Raw genomic sequence first — 19,402 nt, forward strand, 5'->3', positions numbered from 1 at the left:
CACCAAACTAACCAAGATGCTATGTCCAGCACTTACTCTGTTTTACATTAAAACGATTCTGTATATTTACATGGTTGTAGGGTATGGTGCTGCTGAGAGAAAATTCATTGCTACAGTGCATATGGCCAGCAACATTTTAATTCTATAGTAATGTCTGATAAAAAGTTCTTAGATGCATAAAATTTCCATTCTTAAATGTGGAATGGTCTCATGATTTTATACCAGATTTTTGTCATACTATGTAAAAAAAATTAAAGCTCTCAAATTCTAGAAGAAAAGCCTATGGCTTTATTTCTAAATAGTTTTGCTTTGTTTTGTTTGTGTTGTGTGTGTGTGTTTGGGGCACTGGTTGTGTTTTGCAAAAAAATAAAAGTATCAACCCAAACTACTTTGAATTTAAGATCTGTTATGAATTTTGAAGCTAAACTACGTGTGGACACGTCTCTTCACAGGAGAGAAAGTTTTTTGTAAGACAGTATGAATTGCATAAAATGTCTCCCCCTTCCCCGAAGAATAGGAAAATTATGATCACTCAACTGGTTGGGAAATTGATACATTGATACATCGTAAGTTTTATGAGAATATGCAACACCAAATTGGGGAGATTCCCCTCTCAGTTTTTTGGTTTTTGGGTTTTTTAAACACCCTCCCCATCCCAGACAAGATCATGGTAAGCTCCCCGAGAGTTACAACCAAAATATCTAATGACTGGGCTTTGGGGTGAGTCCGCTCCCTACACCCACCCCAACTGCAGACATACTTGAAGACAGGAAGCTCAATTCAGAAGGAAAAAATTTCAATTATATGGATGTTGAATACTGAGATTGCCACTATATAAATCACCAAACCTGAAAGCATTCCTAAGAGTTGCACTAACAGCTCAGTCTTCATCCTAACATCACTTACAAAATATGTGCAATTTCTGTAGAAGAACAAGTTAAGAAAAGAAGTTATGAAGGCCTTACTATGTAAGACCTGGATAACGTAAAACATACCATTAATGAACAAGCTTACAAACACTTCCCAATCCAAAACAGCTAAGGATTTCTCATGCCATACAGTCACTTCTCTCCCTCTTTATTCACAACTAGTGAGCCACAAAACAGACCGGACAGAAATCAGCTACCTGATCGTAGGTGAAGATTGTGCATCAAATATTGGGAATCGTAAACAAGTGAACACCTTCATACACAGGCAGCACAGAGAGGTTAACAGTACGCATCAGGAAGAGTGTTTTCTTTTTATTGTTGGGGCAGGGAGGAATGCAAGAGGAGAGGTTGCTTGTTTTGCATCCATTTGCCCTAAGAAAAGGGTGCACATGAATTGAAGGCAAGATATTCAGAGTATTCAGAACTGGTTTAACTGTACACTCTTCTATCCTGTGATGACTAACTAGGGGCTTCAACAGGCCAAAATAAAATCCTACTAAGTATTATTAAGCATTAGTCATGTCTAAAGATACAACCTTGCAATGCAATCCACTTTTATCTGCATCTTACAGACTTACTATACACAAGTCACACTAGTGACCAAGACCACGTCCCCACAAAAATAACACAGATGGGCTCCTCAAACAAGGCACTCCAAGCATTTTTTTTTTTCCAGTGATCCCCAGTAGTCAGATGCTTCAAAGGAAAATACACCTTCACACTTTACACGGGAACAGTAACATATGAAAAGTATTTTCACAGTTTTACTTTTTGACATTTTTCTCTGCAATACAATCTCTACTTCCTTTATTCAGACATCATGTTTGCAGAGTAATGCAAAAACAAATTGCAATTTAAATAGTATCCTACAGCTGCTTACCTGTTTTCAAGCACCTAGTTCCGTATTCTTTGAAATAATAGTTATACCAAATATTGCTACTAGGTCAGACATCAAAACTATGAGCTACCTATAAAAAAATAAAACACACAGCAACATTCACCTGTATCTGCAACGTGCCTGCAACAATCCACACAGTACAAAATCTCCACATGGTGTCTCCAAAGAATTGAATAACTTTCTCAGGAACTCAGCACTTGATTGTCTAGAAGCTTGCCCGTTGTCCTGTTCCCCACCACTGCAGCAGTTGATCTAATAAAAGGTATTGCCTCTCCTTCTAAAACCTTTTTCCTGTTTATATCCTTAGAGCAACACAGTTACAGCAACAGTATTCATAATCTGCGAGACAACCTTTGTGTTTATCTTACTGTCATCCATTCATGGATTTAGCTACTGTTGGAAACAGTGGCAATTACAGGAACACGGAACTGTTCTATCAATGAATAAGAAATGTACAGAAAATAAAAAATATACAGGAATACGCTTTGGTTTTAAAGTTGCCTTTACAGTATGCCAAACCAAGAAGCCCGAGATGCACTATTCTTTGAAACTTTATGAAAAGACTACTCTAAGATATTGGCAAAATACAAAATGAAGTCCCTGAACCCAGTAGTCCAGATTTCTTCACCTCACAACTTAGTTGTAAGGTCAGATGTAAAGTTCAGCAGTAATAATTTTGAGTATAATTCATATATGATGCAGTTAACTGAGCTGATCACTAAACTAAAGGCTACTAGACTCATCACACCATATTGTGGAAACTAGGACAATGGTACTACCACAATCCTTCAGATTACAGCACAAGATCTTTAGGGTGCAAAATTTGTTTAATTTACTTATTTTATGTATTTGATGCTTTGGTCTTCTCCCTCAATCTCAAGTTAAAATTTTCATCTGAAACTCACTACTGCATTTCCAGACAGTAGCTAAAAACCCAACGAGACCACCGAAATGCTACGAAACCTCATGCTCAATTACTCTCCAAAACATGTAACGCTGAAGAAGCAGCTGAAGTACTGGATTCAACTTCTGCCTAAGTTTATCAGCAACAACTTACTGCTCGAGTGCTCTAGCCGTTCATCTGCTCTTCCTTCTACTCTTGATTAGACATGGATTTCCTGCTAGCTTTCTAAGATTAACCTATCTCCTCAGCCTTCTCTTGGTCAGAAGAACATTTAACTGGATAGGGTTTCCATGTCTTCACTCACCCCGCAAACAGCAGGCTCTAACCAAGAGAAAAGTATTGATTACTATACACAGTGACTACTGTCTCCATGCTCCGTTTCAGACCAGATGGTTCATATCTGACTAGGAAGGCAGTCCTGTGTTCAAGACATATTTCATATACTTTGTATCTCCATTCAGTGTGTGTATGTATCAGCTACTTCCTGCTCCGTCCTCCTGCTCTACTCACACCAAAGTGATTCAACTAAATACATCAGTGTATAACAATAAATTAAAATATAATAGTTGCTTGAGTTCTGACTATATTCTGAGACACCTATCAAAGCAGGAATATTCTGAACTAGAAAAGTACCTTTAAACCTAATTTCAAACAAACAAAAAAAAAAAATCAGTATTTTTGCTAGAGTACATAACAACCAAACTATGCCTGCTCTTAAGTAATATGTTCCATTCTTAGACTTACACATACAAATGCTGAGCCTCAGCACTGATCATTTTCATAACAGTGCTGTTATTCACTACTTTGACTTATTATCTCTGCCATAATTAGGTTCATTTGGATTAGGTTTCACTGTTTTGTCAGTCTGGCCACACCATCTATTTCAGACAATAGATAACAATGTTTATTCTGAAGTTGTAAAGTCCATTTAACTTAATCCACAGTAGCCAATTGCAGTTTTCTAAAAATGGGCTTTGTAAATGTGTTCAAGAACACAGTACAAGTTTTCTAGTAAAGCTTCACTGTGTTCAATTTTAAGTACAAATCCAGCAAGTTAAAAAAAAAAATCTGTTCCATTAACTTTGAGTACTTTTATAGAAGAGTCAGCATTGTTTAACGGACTGAGGTTTGCCAAAAGGATCATATACTTTCCTCGAATATCAGCAAGAGTTCAACATAGGAGAGGACATAAAAGATGTACACATCACTACGCACTGTTTATAAAAGACTCCAGGCTTTTAAAAGAAAGCAAAGAAGGGGAAAGAGATTTTTATAGAATGGGAAAAGATAGAGAGAAAACAAGTTTTCAAAACAAGTAGCAGTGTATATTGCTCATTGTAACGCATTATTGACACATCTACAGTAGCTAGGGAAAAAAAAAATTCTTGCTAGCCTAGAGTTGAAGCTTGGTACCTGAAAAACACTTACATTTAACAAAAGCAATTTCAAGCAGTAACACTACCAGGTTCAAGGCCCAGATTTACTCAGAGCATATGCACAAGTCAGATTTGCAAAGCCAACCAGAAAGCTGAACAGAACCTAAAAATACCAACCGCCTCTTTCTACCAATGCCAGTAAAAATACCACTAATACAGCAGTATTGAAAATTTTGTTGGAAATACATGAACTACAACAGAATTCTAATCATCTTCCCATTTAGCATTTGCATTTTCAATCCCATACAATAAGAAAAAATGCAACTTCAATGGAAGTCTCCACAAAATACACAATTCTAGCAGATATGACCACATATGAAGACATATACTGGTCTATACAACTGAAATATAAAAGCATTTACCTGTAGCCAGACGAGACCACAATAAAACATTTCCGTAACAACATGCCCTTCAAAGTGTTTCAGTTAAAAAATCTGGTATCACTGTACGGTAACTTGCAATAAAGTGACAGCAGTCAGTGGCCTAAAAAAATTTTAAGTATGAAAACTATATTTTAGGAAGTTGCTTTAAGGAGAATGACACATACATAGAAATTTATTTCCTCTAGAAAGAAAATTAAAATATTTCTCTAGTTGCTATAAAACTGCAACTAAGGCATAATAGAGGCTTTAGCTATACCGATGATTACTCTTGTTCTTTTACTATTCTGCTAAATTCCGAGTTTTAAAATTCGGTATTTTTTAAACTAGACGGCTAGTACGCTCAGAACATACAACAACCACACCTCACCTTCTTTATGGAATTTGCAATAAGTATAGATTACTTTGTAACCTGATTCAGGCAACTGAAGTTTCAAATTTGTGAAAAATAACAGAAGAATGAGAGAACATTTGAAACAAAATCCTTCCAATCTTGTTTGTGCTGCAAACTAGGAGTTTAGAGAGTTATTTCTGGCAGCATACCAGTCAAGCAAAGTAGCATTTTTGTACCACCCTCTGGAGTGCAATCAGTTTCCACTTCTCTTCCCCCATACTTCACTGGGTGTCAGCACCTTTCTTTACCATAATTTAAAAAAAAACAAAAAAGAAAAAGAAAAAAAATAGAAGAAAAAAGCCACAACAGCAACCTACACACTTAGCAGAGAAGCATACTAGTTTTGGACTAAACTGAAACAGTTTTTACTATTCTTCCTTTATATAAGCCAGCTTTGCCTGGAGAATTTTCAATATGTGAAACTAAGAGCAGATTTTTTTTTTTTTTGCATGAATATTGATCGTGTTCTCTTTTAATGAGCCCTGCCTAAAGATTACTCACGGAGAGCAAGAGAATCTTACTTCAACTCCTCACAGTAACTTGTGCATTGATTCCCAAAACATGTGCTTATTACTAGCAGCTCAACTGGAAAGACTAATCCAAAGTAGACTGACAATTCATCTCACATCACGTTGAACAGTCCCGTTTTCTCCACCAGGCTGTCACTAGCATTTGGGCAGTAAACCCAGAAAAATGTCACATCACCTCCCAAGGAGCAGTTCCATAAGCTGCCCGTAAGTGTCTACAGAACTATAAGATTAGGAGCAGCACATGCATAACAGTGTCAAAAAGTAGTAAGCATGCTTTTCACATTCATTTTTGGAACTTTTTAAACATTAGGCATGAAACAGCTACAGTGAAGGAGACTTGTAATAAGTCATAGTAGGGGAAAGGCTGATCAACTATTAGAACAATTAATTACGAGTATCTGAAATAAAACTCAGTGTTTTCCTCTAAAACTTGTATTGGTACAGAGCATTTTAAAATGAGGCAAAACTACTTCCAACTCAGTTACTTAGATATATGTTTTTATTTCTTCAGTTGGAAAATTTGAAAGTTAAAATAAGGTAGTGCGTCCATTTCTAAAAGGGAAAAAAGATTCTGTATGTTATTGAACAAAAAAAGCTGTATACAAACCTCGTTCCTTTCCAGGTTTTTGAGAACACATGGGAAGCTAGGTCAGGGGAGGGACATTAGGGACGCAACGCTGGCTTTTCATCTGGCAGGTTTAAAGTGACAGATACAAAAGTGGCTTTGCTCCCATATTAATCCCAAGAGAGGTGCCAACAGCCCAAGAACACAAGGTAGTTTTACACAATTCACAAGGACTGGCAGGGAAAGGCAGGGGTGGGGTGGGGGAGTGACATAGGCACTATTGAAAATTACTTAAATATATTGAAGCTGTTCAACAAGGCTTGTGTGACTTCTGCCTCTGCTACATTTACTTTTAGCGACTACTAAAAGTCAAATTTTTTGAATCAAACATAAGAAACACATATCTTCTGCTTTCTCTCAACACTACAGCACTCTTAAAACCTAAACACGTCTGGATGTTTAGAGAGCTGGCACATGTATTTCTACACTGCTGAGTGGAAGTAGGCATGATCTGTCAAGAGCAATTCTAGATGAAAGGTCAAAGTAAAGAAGGGAATAATTCTGTTTCACAAATACATTTGCTCTCTAGTAATGAAAGCAAATGACTCTATCCAGTGGTTCAGTAACCTACTTCTGTAATAGTTCTGCATGAAATGCACTGGCATGGCAAGAAGCAGTTCTCATTACTAAGTATTTCCAATCACATGCCTAAGGCAGCGCCACGATACGTCACTTGGGGCATAAGTGTGCGAGCAAAGCATCCGCCAAAACAGGTGCCGGAAGAATAATTCCTCTCCTGTTTATGGAAGTGTAGAAAAAAGGCTTTTACGATATAGCGGTCTGAAGCAGGACGCTAACTAACTCGGTCTTGTTTTCTGACCTCCAAACAACATGAAGCCCTGAATCAGAGTCAAGAAAAAACTTGTACATACCCTTCCAGAGAGCATTCCTGAATTATACACACTCCCAGACTGTTTCTAATTTTTAGAGGCTGACAACATAATTGCTAAGATGGTCATAAATAGCTTTTTCTAAAAAATTTGTATTCTGATTCCCACACCCTCCATTCACACAGTAACCTTTTAAAGACTTATACTTTTACTATCAAAATAATTCACTAAACTATCCAGAGACCTTGAGGGCAAACCAGTTGTCAGATTCCGTATCAGGTGGGCAGAAACAACCCGTCCAAAAATTACTTGCAACTGTCACAAATAAAGTGCTAACTAAAGACTGCACTTCTATCAGACAGATGACTCAGGCCATCTGTTAGTTTACTTAAGAACAAGGAAAGTAACCTGAATTCTTGCACTCACCTGAAAAAAAAAAAACCTGCCTACGCCACCAATTTTACTCTTGAGATATGAGCAATTTTAGGAACTGTATTGGTTGCAGTTATGCGTATCCAGTCTAATTTAACTGCCTGCTTGCACTTCCAACATTTTGTCAAATATTTCTCAACTAAATTAAGCTTTCTACTTCAAATATGCTATTCGTGCAAGTATTAAAACTAAAGCAAAGGCACAATTCCAAAGTGTTACCCTACATACTGATGTACACAATAATTTAATGCCACCGTTGAAGATAATGGCTTTGCTACTCTGGTATTTTACTACCTTAAATAACTGCAGTTATTGCAGTAGACTGCACCATACTACTGTCACAAATAACACAATGCTCTTGTATACCCACTTTTCTGGAAACCCTGGGAAACGTATGTGGGTTCCTTCAAGAATCCCTAGTCCTAATGAAGGTACATGTTTTGTTACTTCTGCTGTGGGCTTTCACTCATGTATTAAAGATGTAAAAAAACCAGTGAGTGTGGTATCGGATATCTTAGCACAACATTTGAAATACAATGAAGGCTTACTAACCCAGGCACAAAATACACTGACTTTTAAATGATAACATGGATTACATTCTAAAGCAGCATACTTGAGCAGAAAAGCTGCTGAATGTAAGTAAGTAGGAATGTTAATATGGTTTAGAGACCACAAATGTAGCTTTTTATCTTGAAAACACAAGTGAGGATATGACATGATTTTCTAAAAACTCAAAATTTATAACAATTTAGCTGCTTGCCCTATCTAAATACAAAATGAACATTCACACGTATGATACGCATAGTAGCCCATCGTAAATACAAATTAATATACTGAGCTCTGGAAATACTAGAATTTTAAATTCTAAAAAAATACTGTTTCTTTCCCAATTCCTGCAACTTGGGTAACAAAACCAGACTAAGCAGTCTGCTTTCTGACTAGCACACTAATGAAAAACAATTCTTTCCCACACAAAGAAATGGATGTAGTAATCCCAAGAGAAGGCTGTACAGTTTGATTAAAAAAAAAGTCAGTATCTTGGAAAGCTCATTTATTTTTATTGGAGTTAGCATACAAAATGAGCTAGATACCAAAAAACTAAAAATTTAAGAGAATGCAGCTAACCTTCACTGCAGAATCCCAGCTCTAGCAGGAGAGTTATGTTTATCAGCTTCCATAATACAGATTTCAACATATGCTTCAATAAAAGTCTGTTCACACACGTTCTGCTTGTACAAATACGATGGGAAGTTATGCTACTACTAGAACAGGGGCACCGAATTGTGCCGTTACCTAGATTTTAACTACCTTTTCCCTCCACCACATTCCAGTCAGCTAGTAAATGGAAACCTCACTGAATATGCCTATTCCTGGATACCTATTATGAGATAAGTGCATTCAGGAAAGTATATTAAGAGCAGTACTTAGTCAGCTAACCACAATACAGTAAGAACAACAGGTGTTCATGGGAATCAACTGTTTACCTAAAGCGGGGGAGAGAGACACACACAAGCCCTATTCAAGCTGGCTCCTGAAACAAGTAACTTCATACCTAGGATAGACCATTTAACTGGAATATTTAATATCCAAAGTTTATCAGCAACCTAAAACCCCTAACAGATGCTACTCAAATAGCACATGATTTTAATTCAAATACAAAACAAGAATTAATTCCTGTGGTCAATTTGTACGGCTGATGTTTGTGTCTTACTGAATTGCTGATTATTTTTGTGTCTTACTGAATTGCTAATTATTTTATTATATGAGGAGGCTCTTTACAATGATGTTTCATTTTATTTGATGTAAGGAAAACCAGTTTGCTCTTCAGTAACTGACCAACCACCCAGACAAGATGTGAGATCTTAACATGAAATCATCAGAATTATTTCAGGCTCGTGATGGCTGAAGAATAGGCTCTCACGCATGTATGTCCCAAAGGACAGAACAGAAACTGAGGGCTTTTTTTCTTCCTCCAGCTCATCTCAGAAAGACTTGTAGTATTTATTTCTTTTTGTATTCTTCGGAGCAGCAACTGCATACTTACTTGCAGAACAGCAATAGCAGAATGCAGTTTATGCATTCCAGGAGACCATCAATATCGTGTCAAAAGTATGTTTTTAGTATTAACTGCTAAGATTTAACACCTCCTGCAAACAGAGGAGCTATATATGAAACGCTGGTCACTTCTCCCGTCTACCTTGTCACTCCTCCCCCATCACGACCTGCCTTCTTGACCAGCAAATACACATTAAAAGACATTGCCCGAACAAAATACAGCGTGAAGATGCTGTTTAAACATGTTTCAGAAATATACTGTCAATCCTAGTCTAAACAAGTCCAAAGAGAGAGCATGCAGTGAAAGCTTGCCATTGTACTGGAGTCGGACCAATTAAACAAAACTGAGTCAATTTAATAGTGCCTCTATAGACAGAAAATACTTCTTTGACCACATCATTTTCCTAGCCTGTGTAGTTTAATTGGTACAGTTTGCTTCTTTTTTCGAAAGGCTTGGAACCGAGCGTTCTTGAAATCAGAATTCTTTGAAATACCCAATGACCACTCAGAGCGACCATCCAACTTGCAAGGACATTCCCTTTTACCAGCTTAACACTCTGCACTCACGAGCAGGTAGAAAGTTTCAGACTTATAATATATTCATTTGCCTATACTTACTAACTGCTTCAATTCAACTATTCAAACATCTAAATAAGCAACCTAAGGGTAGGTTCAACCTAGACACTTTCCTGTTATGCTGGTTAAGAGAAATATTTGTGCTCCCTCCAAGCTGGCAGAAGTCCTAGCACACATACAGTTACATCAGCGAAAGAGTAGTCTTTGCTGGTATAGCTTACTTCACTCAGCATCAGCCGCACAATTGAAGTACTTTTTGCCAGTAAGAAAACCAAATTTGTATCGGGCTTCTCAAAATATTTATGCCAACTCTGGCCAGATTAACAGCAGTCATTGTGTTAAAGACCGTCAAGATTTAAAAAAAAAAAAACCCACCTCTGTTTAAAGGATCTGGATATGAACTGTAAGTTTTGTAAGTTGTAACTTTTTATTTTCGGGGCACCTGACTTCTACATGAGCAACATGAATAAGTGAAAATAAATTATCACAAGCCAAACAAAGCTTAAAATAACACAGGACATAAATACCTACGGTTAACAAAGAAAGCTAGAGGGAAATACAGAACACAATTGTAAACAAAACAGCAGGGAGATTGTTCCCATGCTTCCCGCTGCAAATCTGCCCTTTCCATTGAAGGTGTGCACACACAGGGGGGGGAGGGGGACACCCTTAAAGTTCACAAAACGTAATTAGGATTTTACTGTAATTTACAGAGAATTCTAATGGCTCGTCAGTTTTTTGCAGCAGGGGAATTGGCTGGTTTTCATCACACGAATCTTGCCGAGCTATACCCCAAAGGACCTCACCACTTACGGTCATCTTTAAGACAAAGAAGATTCAAATCCAACTACGAGCCAGACAGTATCTTCCAGAGGAAGAAAAAGAAGAGTAACGCGGTTCCCCAGCTGTTTAACCGAGGGACGGGCCTACAGGGAGCACACCGTCCCCGGACAGACAGACCAGCGGCTCGGGCTACCGAGCCGCATTTCTCACCGGGTCCTGCGCCAATCCAGAAAGAAGATTATGGAAACAGAGCAGGCACTAAAAAGAGCTGGGGGGGGGGGGACGGGGACGGGGGACGGGCCAGGGAGGCAGAAAATCGCCTTCAAATGAATGAGCCGGCGGGGAGCGGGAGTCCCCGGCGGGAAGGCAGGCAGGCAGGCACCCACCTCCCTCCCTCCTCCCCCGGCCCCCAGCCGCGTCCACCTCTGTGTTTACATCCGAAACCTCCAAACGCGACACTTTCCCGGCTGCCGAGAGGGGGATCCCCCCCCCCCCCCCGACGCCTCTTTATTGATTACACAGGGAAAAGCCCAGCTGCTGCTGCAATGCAACACGCGCCGGTTAAGGCGGAGGGGAAGGGGAAAAAGGGAAAAAAAAAAAAAAAGAACACCGGGAAAGAAAGAAAGGAGACGGGCGACCGGGGCTCACGCCGTGCCGGCGCGCACCGCCGCGGCCAGCCCGGGGGAGGCGCCGGAGCGGGGCCGCACACCCCCACCCCCCCGGCCCGGGCCCCGCTGCCGCCCCCCGAACGCAACTTCGCCGCCGCGGGGGACGGGGACGGCGGGGCGGCCCCTCCCCCACCCGCCACTAACAATGGGCCCCTCCCCCACCGCGGGGCTCCCCTCAGCCCGGCCCCCTCCGCCGGCCGAGCGACCCCCCCCCCACCCCTCACGGCTGTGGACCGTTAGAGGCGGTGGGTACGGAGCACACACACGCACACACACCCCCCGCCACCGACCCGCCCGCTCCGGCGCCGGTCCCTCACCTCATGGTGCTGCCCGGGGTCGGGGAGCCGCTCCCGCTTCTTCGCTCGCTCCGCTCTCTCCCCCGCCCCGCTCCTCGCCGCTCCGCAGGGGCCGGCGCGTCAAACGGACAGCGAGAGCCCCGGCCGCCAGCGCCTCCCCGCCCGTCTCCGCCGCTCCCTCCGCCGCCGGGCCGGGCCAGACCACCGCGGGGAGCCGGGGGGTGGGAGGGGACGAGAGAGGTGGGGGAAAGGGGCGGGGAGGAGCGAACCAACGCGCGGGAAGGGCGCGGGGGGGGGGGGGGGAGGAGAATGGGCGGGCGGGGGGAGCGCGGGGGAGGCCGGAGACACCGGCGGGGCTGAGGGAGCGGCGGGGGGCGCGGCGGCGGCGGCGCGCAGGGGACGCGGCGGGGGGGGGGGGGGCGGGAGGAAGGGGCGGGTTGCGGAGGCCGCGCCCACCGCCGCGCTGCCGCCCGCGCGGGTGAATGGGGCTCGGCGGCCCCGTGCGGGGGCGGGCTGGGGGGTAGGACGGGCCGTCCTCAGGTGAGGCAGCGGCTCCCCGGGAGGCGCTCCTCAGCCCGTCCTCGGGAGAAGCGGTCGCCCGCGGCAGCTCCTTCCCCAGCGGCCCCGTGCCATTGTCCTGCGGGGCCGAGGACAGGCGGGGCAGGGCACCGCGGCGAGACCCTGCTCCCGGCCCGCCCCTCGGGCCGGGCGAAGCGGAACCGGGCCCGCCTCGGGTGGGCCCCGCCGGGAGTGCCGGCGGCGGGGCACGGGCCGTGACCCGGCGCCTGGGAGGCGTCCCGGAGCGGCGGGGCGGGCCGGGCTCCCGAGGAGCCGCGTCCCGGCCGGCGGAGCTCTGCGCCTCTCGGGGCTTCGGGCTCGCCAAGGCCGGTTCCGAGCATCAGCAGACCTCTTCCCCTTCCTCACCCCGGCCCCTCTGCTCCCGGCACCGGCGTCTGTCTGCCCGAGTAACCGGCGCTGGGTATTAGTGGTAACACTGGAGTCTGTGCGTAGGAAAGAGAACGCTTAACCCACGCAGCCCGCTGCGTGAGCTCGGCAGGTAAACTACTGCGGGTTTCTGTGACCGCCTCTCTGTGCCCTCGGAAGCGTGTGGCCTCAGACGCGTTTTCAGGAACACAGGAATGTTATTTCAGCTTTACATCTTTCGCTAGTCCCGCGTCTGTGCTAAATACAGGTTACGTTTTGCTTTTAGTGCTCCCAGCGGATCCGAGACGCGGAATGCAGATCTTTCTTTGACCCGGCTCATGTTCAGCTCATTTCTGTCAAGCACCGAATACCCATTCTCTTTTGTCTCCATTAATAGAGGTGATGAGCAAGTATCTTTGCAATTTCCAATGACGTTAAGGCATCTTAGTGCTTTTTTATCTCTGATTTCATTTTTCCCTAACAAATACCAGCGCTTTCTAGGGTTTAGTTATTAAAAATTTATTGTACATGAGAAATAAATGTACATATATCTTTTCTATAAATTTCTAGACTTTTAGATATAAAAAGGTAAAGAATTTTAGAAATACATGTATCTTCTTTATATACTTCTGATCTAGGTTTCACACATTTAAGTTTTTTTACCATGAATCTCAGTTATTTGACACTATGCGTACAACCTCTTCCTTGATCAGTATGGTATCTGAGCCAGGGTCATCCACTGTCAATTAATGGCGTCAGTAACGCAGTAAGAGAGGAGCTAGTCGATGAAAAAAATGGTCAATTGTTAGGAAATACTAATTCAGGAAAAAGGACAGGCTCTGAAACTGGAGCTAATGAATAACAGTTTAGTAAGAAAATTAACGTGTTTTTACTGGCATAGGGATGATGTCAATGAAAATGTTGCAGTAGAGGTGAATCACAAAATGCAGATGAGTAATCAGAAGAAAAGCAGCATCATACTCTTAAAAATTAAGTGGGTGCCTTTCACAACAATATAAACACAGTCTGAAAAAGGGGGCACAATTGAATCTGGTAAATAAATCTATCTTAATTGCTCCCAGCAAATACTCAGGACTCGAATGACTGACAATGGACCTCAGTTCTTAAGGAATCATGAATTTTCTAAGATCTGGGCTTCCTATCACCAGAACATCCTCCAAATATAACGTTTGAAAAGAAAGCCGTTCTGACAGTGAAAAATATCTTGAAGGCAGCCAAATATAAATGTTAAGATCCATATCTAACTGATATATCTGTGTATCTATATAGATATATGTAAGATATATATCTAACGGGCTCCAGAAGATGTATCAGTAGAAGGAATGGCAGAGACAGTCGGAAGAAGAAGGATTTTATTCTTAGATCCCAGTTGTTCTATACCAGAAAAAATCAGGATCATAATGTGGCTGTTTGGTTGGACTGTTTGGTCATATTAGTCAAATGTAAAAGAAGTTTGGCTGTGACAGGTGTCTAAAAACTACTAAAAGTACGCCTGGGCTACAAGTCTGCCTGAGAGGGAATGAAAATAGCCAGAAGCCTTACTCCTGCAAAATAAATATTGTCGTTATTTGTGTTATATTGCTTAGTGTTCTTAGCCAAATCAGATATGGTCATAGCTGGATTTCTCAAGACATACTCTGTGGTACAATACAATTTGTAAAAATGCCAGAAGGATCATTTTGCATGCTGGCATTGCAGATGTCACCAAGTGCAAAGTCATTCTGGACGCTAGCTTAGTCAAAAATCCCATTGACTTAATCTGTAACAAAATATTAAATCTGCAGTAACTCATATTAGCAGTTACATGAGAAGGAGGGGAGCCAAAATGATATAGGGCAGTGTGCTGGTTTTGGCTGGGATAGAGTTAATTTTCTTCACAGTAGCTAGAATGGGGCTGTGTTTTGGATTTGTGCTGGAAACAGTGTTGATCACACAGGGATGTTTTTGTTGTTGCTGAGCAGGGCTGACACAGAGTCAAGGCCTTTTCTGCTTCTCACACCACCCCACCAGCGAGCAGGCTGGGGGTGCACAAGAAGTTGGGAGGGGACACAGCCGGGACAGCTGACCCCAACTGACCAAAGGGATATCCCACACCATATGACGTCATGCTCAGCATATAAAGCTGGGGGAAGAAGGAGGAAGGGGGGGACATTCGGAGTGATGGCGTTTGTCTTCCCAAGTAACCGTCACGTGTGATGGAGCCCTGCTTTCCTGGAGATGGCTGAACACCTGCCTGCCCACGGGAAGTAGGGAATGAATTCCTTGTTTTGCTTTGCTTGCGTGCGCGGCTTTTGCTTTCCCTATTAAACTGTCTTTATCTCAACCCACGAGTTTTCCCACTTTTGCTCTTCCGATTCTCTCCCCCATCCCACTGGGGGGGAGTGAGCGAGCGGCTGTTGGGCTTAGTTGCCGGCTGGGGTTAAACCACGACAGTCCTTTCTGGCTCCCAACGTGGGGCTCAAAGGGTTCGAGATAACGACAGGTTTGATTGGAATCTGCTAGATCGAATTTATAGCTGTTACTGCTCTTTGGCTATTCATGGGCAGGCTCCTGTGCTTGCCATGGGGCTTGCTTGCCTTACTGTATATTAGAGTCTAGTGCTCGATTGTGGCTGCTTTTTGCTTTCGCTACTTGTTGTACTGCTGTGCTGCTTATCACCTTGCTGTGCTGTGCCTGGGAACATTTGATAACAGCAATGGCCATGCGCCTGGGCTGGCAGATGGCCAGGGCATCCCTGCTGTTTCTGTGCTGCCGTACTGGACAGGCTGGAACTCCAGCGTGAACTCGAGTCGAAGGGACTGTGACCTGTGGATGAGTCCACGCGGGAGCAGGACACCCCGAAGCGTCTGTGGCCGTGGTCATGTTGTGCCGCAGCAGGTAGACCTCTGAAGGGATTGTGGCCCAAGGATAAGTCCACACTGGAGAAGGTACACCTCGAAGCATCTGTGGCTGTGCACGAGGTCACGCTGGAGCACCTCAAAGCATGTGGCCATGGATAGGCCCATGACAGAGCAGGTACAGCCCTGGAGGGACTGCAGCCATGGGTAAGGCCATGTTGGAGCAGGTTTACTTCTGAAGGGACCGTGGCTGTGGGTAAGGCCACGCTGGAGCAGGTGTATCTCTGAAGGCATTGTGACCCATGGAGAAGGCTGGAACAGGTGCTCCTCAAAGCAACTGTGGCTGTGGATAAGTCTCTGCCGCAGCAGGTTATACCCCTGGAGAGACTGTGGCTCATAGGTAAGGCTCCACTTGGAGCAGTCTGTGGATAAGTCCAAGCCAGAGCAGGGGCAAGGGGAGGAGTTCACTGCAATGTTAAACCCTATGACCTGGCCCAAAGGGACCAGGGGTGGAGATTGTAATGGAAATACCTTTAAACTGTTGTAACCCAGGATTTGAGTTGCATGTTATAGGAATTACTACAGCAGGAACCAATGGAGGACAAGCCTTACAAGAAGCAGTGCAAGTGCAGCAGTGACCCGACCTGAGCTGGCTTTGGTGCCCAAAAGCTCCACAGAACACACCACCTCTCTGGTCCCGAGTGACCACCATAACAGATGGAGCCCAAAGTCAAGGACTAAATGAACTCAATGGGCATTTTGTGGACATTTTCAGGGTTGGTCCATAGACTAAGGGAATGATATCTGTGTATTGTATCAAAAGATGGGAAAGGGGGTGGTGGTTAATGAGGATGTATTGGGTAGTGTGGGACCTGAGCATGACGTCAATGGTATGGAATAAGGGGTGGAGAATGTGCTGGTTTTGGCTGGGGTAAAGTTAATTTTCTTCACAGTAGCTAGAATGGGGCTGTGTTTTGGATTTGTGCTGGAAACAGTGTTGATCACACAGGGATGTTTTTGTTGTTGCTGAGCAGGGCTGACACAGAGTCAAGGCCTCTTCTGCTTCTCCCACCACCCCACCAGCGAGCAGGCTGGGGGTGCACAAGAAGTTGGGAGGGGACACAGCTGGGACAGCTGACCCCAACGGACCAAAGGGATATCCCACACCATATGACGTCATGCTCAGCATATAAAGCTGGGGGAAGAAGGAGGAAGGGGGGGACGTTCAGAGCAATGGCGTTTGTCTTGTCACGCGTGATGGAGCCCTGCTTTCCTGGAGATGGCTGAACACCTGCCTGCCCATGGGAAGTAGGGAATGAATTCCTTGTTTTGTTTTGCTTGTGTGCAGGGCTTTTGCTTTACCTATTAAACTGTCTTTATCTTAACCCACGAGTTTTCCCACTTTTGCTCTTCCGATTCTCTCCCCCATCCCACCGGGGGGGAGTGAGCGAGCGGCTGTTGGGCTTAGTTGCCGGCTGGGGTTAAACCACAACAGGCAGAGATCAATTATAAATGTTGAGTGCCTTTTTATTTCCAGGTCAATTTAGCGATGTTATTGTCAAGAAATTAAAGTAGTCTAGCAGAAGAATGAGTTAGTGCTGTGTACATATTTATGATACTGAATTATGCATTGAGAAATCTGTAATCTCTTGTAGTGGGCCCGTGTGTTCTCAAGCTGTAATCGTTCGATGTGTCGAAGTCACTTTGTGCAATTCTGCCGTTATCTTTCTCGCTGACGGGACCCTCCAGTGGCACAGTATGGGTGTTAATGCCCTCCGCATCACCTCCCACCGCTCTTCCTTCTTCTGGCAATGACAAAAACAATGTGGCAGAAAGCCTTCGTAGCTGGTGGTGTCACGCTAATAACCTGGGGCCGCTGACAACTTACGAGGCAGAGCCACGTAATGGCTCTTCTCATTTGTGTCCAAGGACCGTGTTTGTGCCCTCCTTCCTCTGGATCCAAGCACCTCAGAATACCCCAAAGCCACTTCGCATCCCTCCCTCTTGCATTTTCTGCTGCTCAGCTGCAACTGAGGACTGGAATTCAGATGTTTCCAAAGGCTAAGCCAGCTCAGGTTGAGCGGTATGGCTCTCCAAACAACCCGACTAATGAAGGCTTTTTGAATGCTAGAGAAATGTCTCGCCCAGGCATAAACCAGAAGAGAATGTGTTTCTGTTTAGTATCAGCCAGATGCAAGAGGCTTGGCAGGCTACTCCTGAGCAAACCCAGCCGAATCCATCCCATCTCATCAGCATGGATCACCCTTAATACAGGGTCATGAGGAAGATGCATGACTAATGTTGTGAAGACATTAGGGGAATCAAAAAGCTTCAAAAAGTGGAGTAATCCTTCCTCTCACAGCGAGGTTCCCCCCTTCTTCTCTGAAACAATCTCCTGCTTTGCAGTCTTTGTTTCTTTCGAAAATCTGTTTGTATTTAAGAGGAAAAAGTAGCTGAGATCTTCATATGTCTTACTACAGTCAGTGTCCTAGGACAGCAGCGCTTATGCAAGATCACTTTGGCCTTCTTTGATGATCTGTAAATAGCATAATGCAGGATACACAGTCAGAGAGGTTTCTGGAGTGGGGGGAAGTGGGTTTTTCTGGTGGTTTTGGTTTTTTGAAGTTTATTGTTCTTTTTACTTAATGTGTCTAGAGTTTGGTTTTCTAATATGTAGGAAAAGATTTTTTATTTCACTTGTTTGGATTATTTTCCATAGAACTAGTATAGAAAGAAAATGCAATTTACTATATCATAGAAGTGAGAGAGTTGCAACAAAGCATGAGCTTCCTCTCTGGTGATAGTGAAGAGCTTTCCAAAAATGGTGGACTAAAAGAAAATGGCTCTGACAGCGTGCTCCTGTTAGCATCTAAGATTATCAAAACAGAAGTGAATTAAGTAATTTAATATATTATTCTCATCACTGATTATGTTAATCTAATTTATAAATACATCTTTTGCTCTGGACCAGACACAGAGCTGACGCCTGAACCAATTCCATGAGGTCATGGTTAGTTGAACAAGATGAGGATCAGACTACTATATAGATAGTTAAAATATACTGGCTAGTATAATTCTTCCTGTCCTCTTCTTTCTTTCCCTCACCCCCAAGTCATTTTCAATTTCAGATTGCCATGAGTCAGCCGACTGCTGAAGTGTTGCATAGCAGACCAATAAAGGAAATGCTTTCAACCAAAAACTCTTTAGCTTCATTTTATTTATGAAATTATGCAGTATTTCTCAACTGTCTTGTGGAGGAGGGAGAGTAAACTATCTCTAAAATTCTTTAAGAATGCTAAAATAAACAATTATTGCCATGACTTGGCAGATAACGACAACAATAGCCAGCAAGGTCTTTTCTTAATGGAATAATATTTTTGTTTTGTTGTAAAAAAGGCAAAACAACATCACCAGAAAAGGAAGCAAATCTTTTGCTATCAAACACAGTCCTTTGACTCCTGAATGTGAAGCTCGGTCTTCCTACCAGCATACCCTGCTCCTCGTTATACAAGCAAACAATTCATAGATCTTCCACCAAGCACCTCCGAAGAGGAATGAAAACAACAGCTGAAGCTTTCCACTGTGCATCTTTCCACGAAGGTTCCCAACAGTGCCCCTCGTACTGTCAAACAGCATTAGCAAATCTAACCACAAGCCTCTGTAGACGTGAGTCTGGAGTATGGTATGTGTCTTTCAGTCTGTTCCCAGTAGACTCAAATACTTAAGTGAAAGTTCCTCGAATAAAAAGAGATTGTTTTTTCCCCCTAGATTTATCATGAAAAGAATTGTATTGTGCTGCAGGCTATTCAGTGAAGGCTGAAGTCTCTTTTTGTGTAAGTACTGTCTATCAAGTGTAAATCGATGCATTGTGTATTAAGTGTAAA

General features: G+C 43.4%; 1 protein-coding gene and 1 long non-coding RNA gene across 7 annotated transcripts in view; one reads left to right on the forward strand and one right to left on the reverse strand.

Moving 5' to 3' along the window:
* Window positions 1-11,872, reverse strand: part of ENAH (ENAH actin regulator) — a 102,828-nt gene extending 90,956 nt beyond the window's left edge. For 2 of the 6 annotated variants that reach the window (XM_076334662.1, XM_076334659.1), the window contains exon 1: window positions 11,758-11,861. In XM_076334662.1, the coding sequence (XP_076190777.1) occupies window positions 11,758-11,762 (5 nt within the window). In that variant the 5' untranslated portion in view covers window positions 11,763-11,861. Of the gene's footprint in view, window positions 1-11,757 lie in introns of all 6 variants that reach the window. The other 4 variants (XM_076334657.1, XM_076334655.1, XM_076334660.1 and 1 more) reach the window with 4 other exon arrangements.
* Window positions 11,873-12,529: 657 nt separating this feature from the next.
* On the forward strand, window positions 12,530-16,565 carry LOC143158569 (uncharacterized). The gene is made up of 3 exons (XR_012995029.1): window positions 12,530-12,793; window positions 12,947-13,059; window positions 14,643-16,565. It is a non-coding gene; the product is annotated as an uncharacterized LOC143158569 (long non-coding RNA).
* The last annotated feature ends 2,837 nt before the right edge of the window (window positions 16,566-19,402 follow it).

Source organism: Aptenodytes patagonicus, chromosome 3, assembly GCF_965638725.1.
Source record: "Aptenodytes patagonicus chromosome 3, bAptPat1.pri.cur, whole genome shotgun sequence".
NCBI lineage: Eukaryota > Metazoa > Chordata > Aves > Sphenisciformes > Spheniscidae > Aptenodytes > Aptenodytes patagonicus.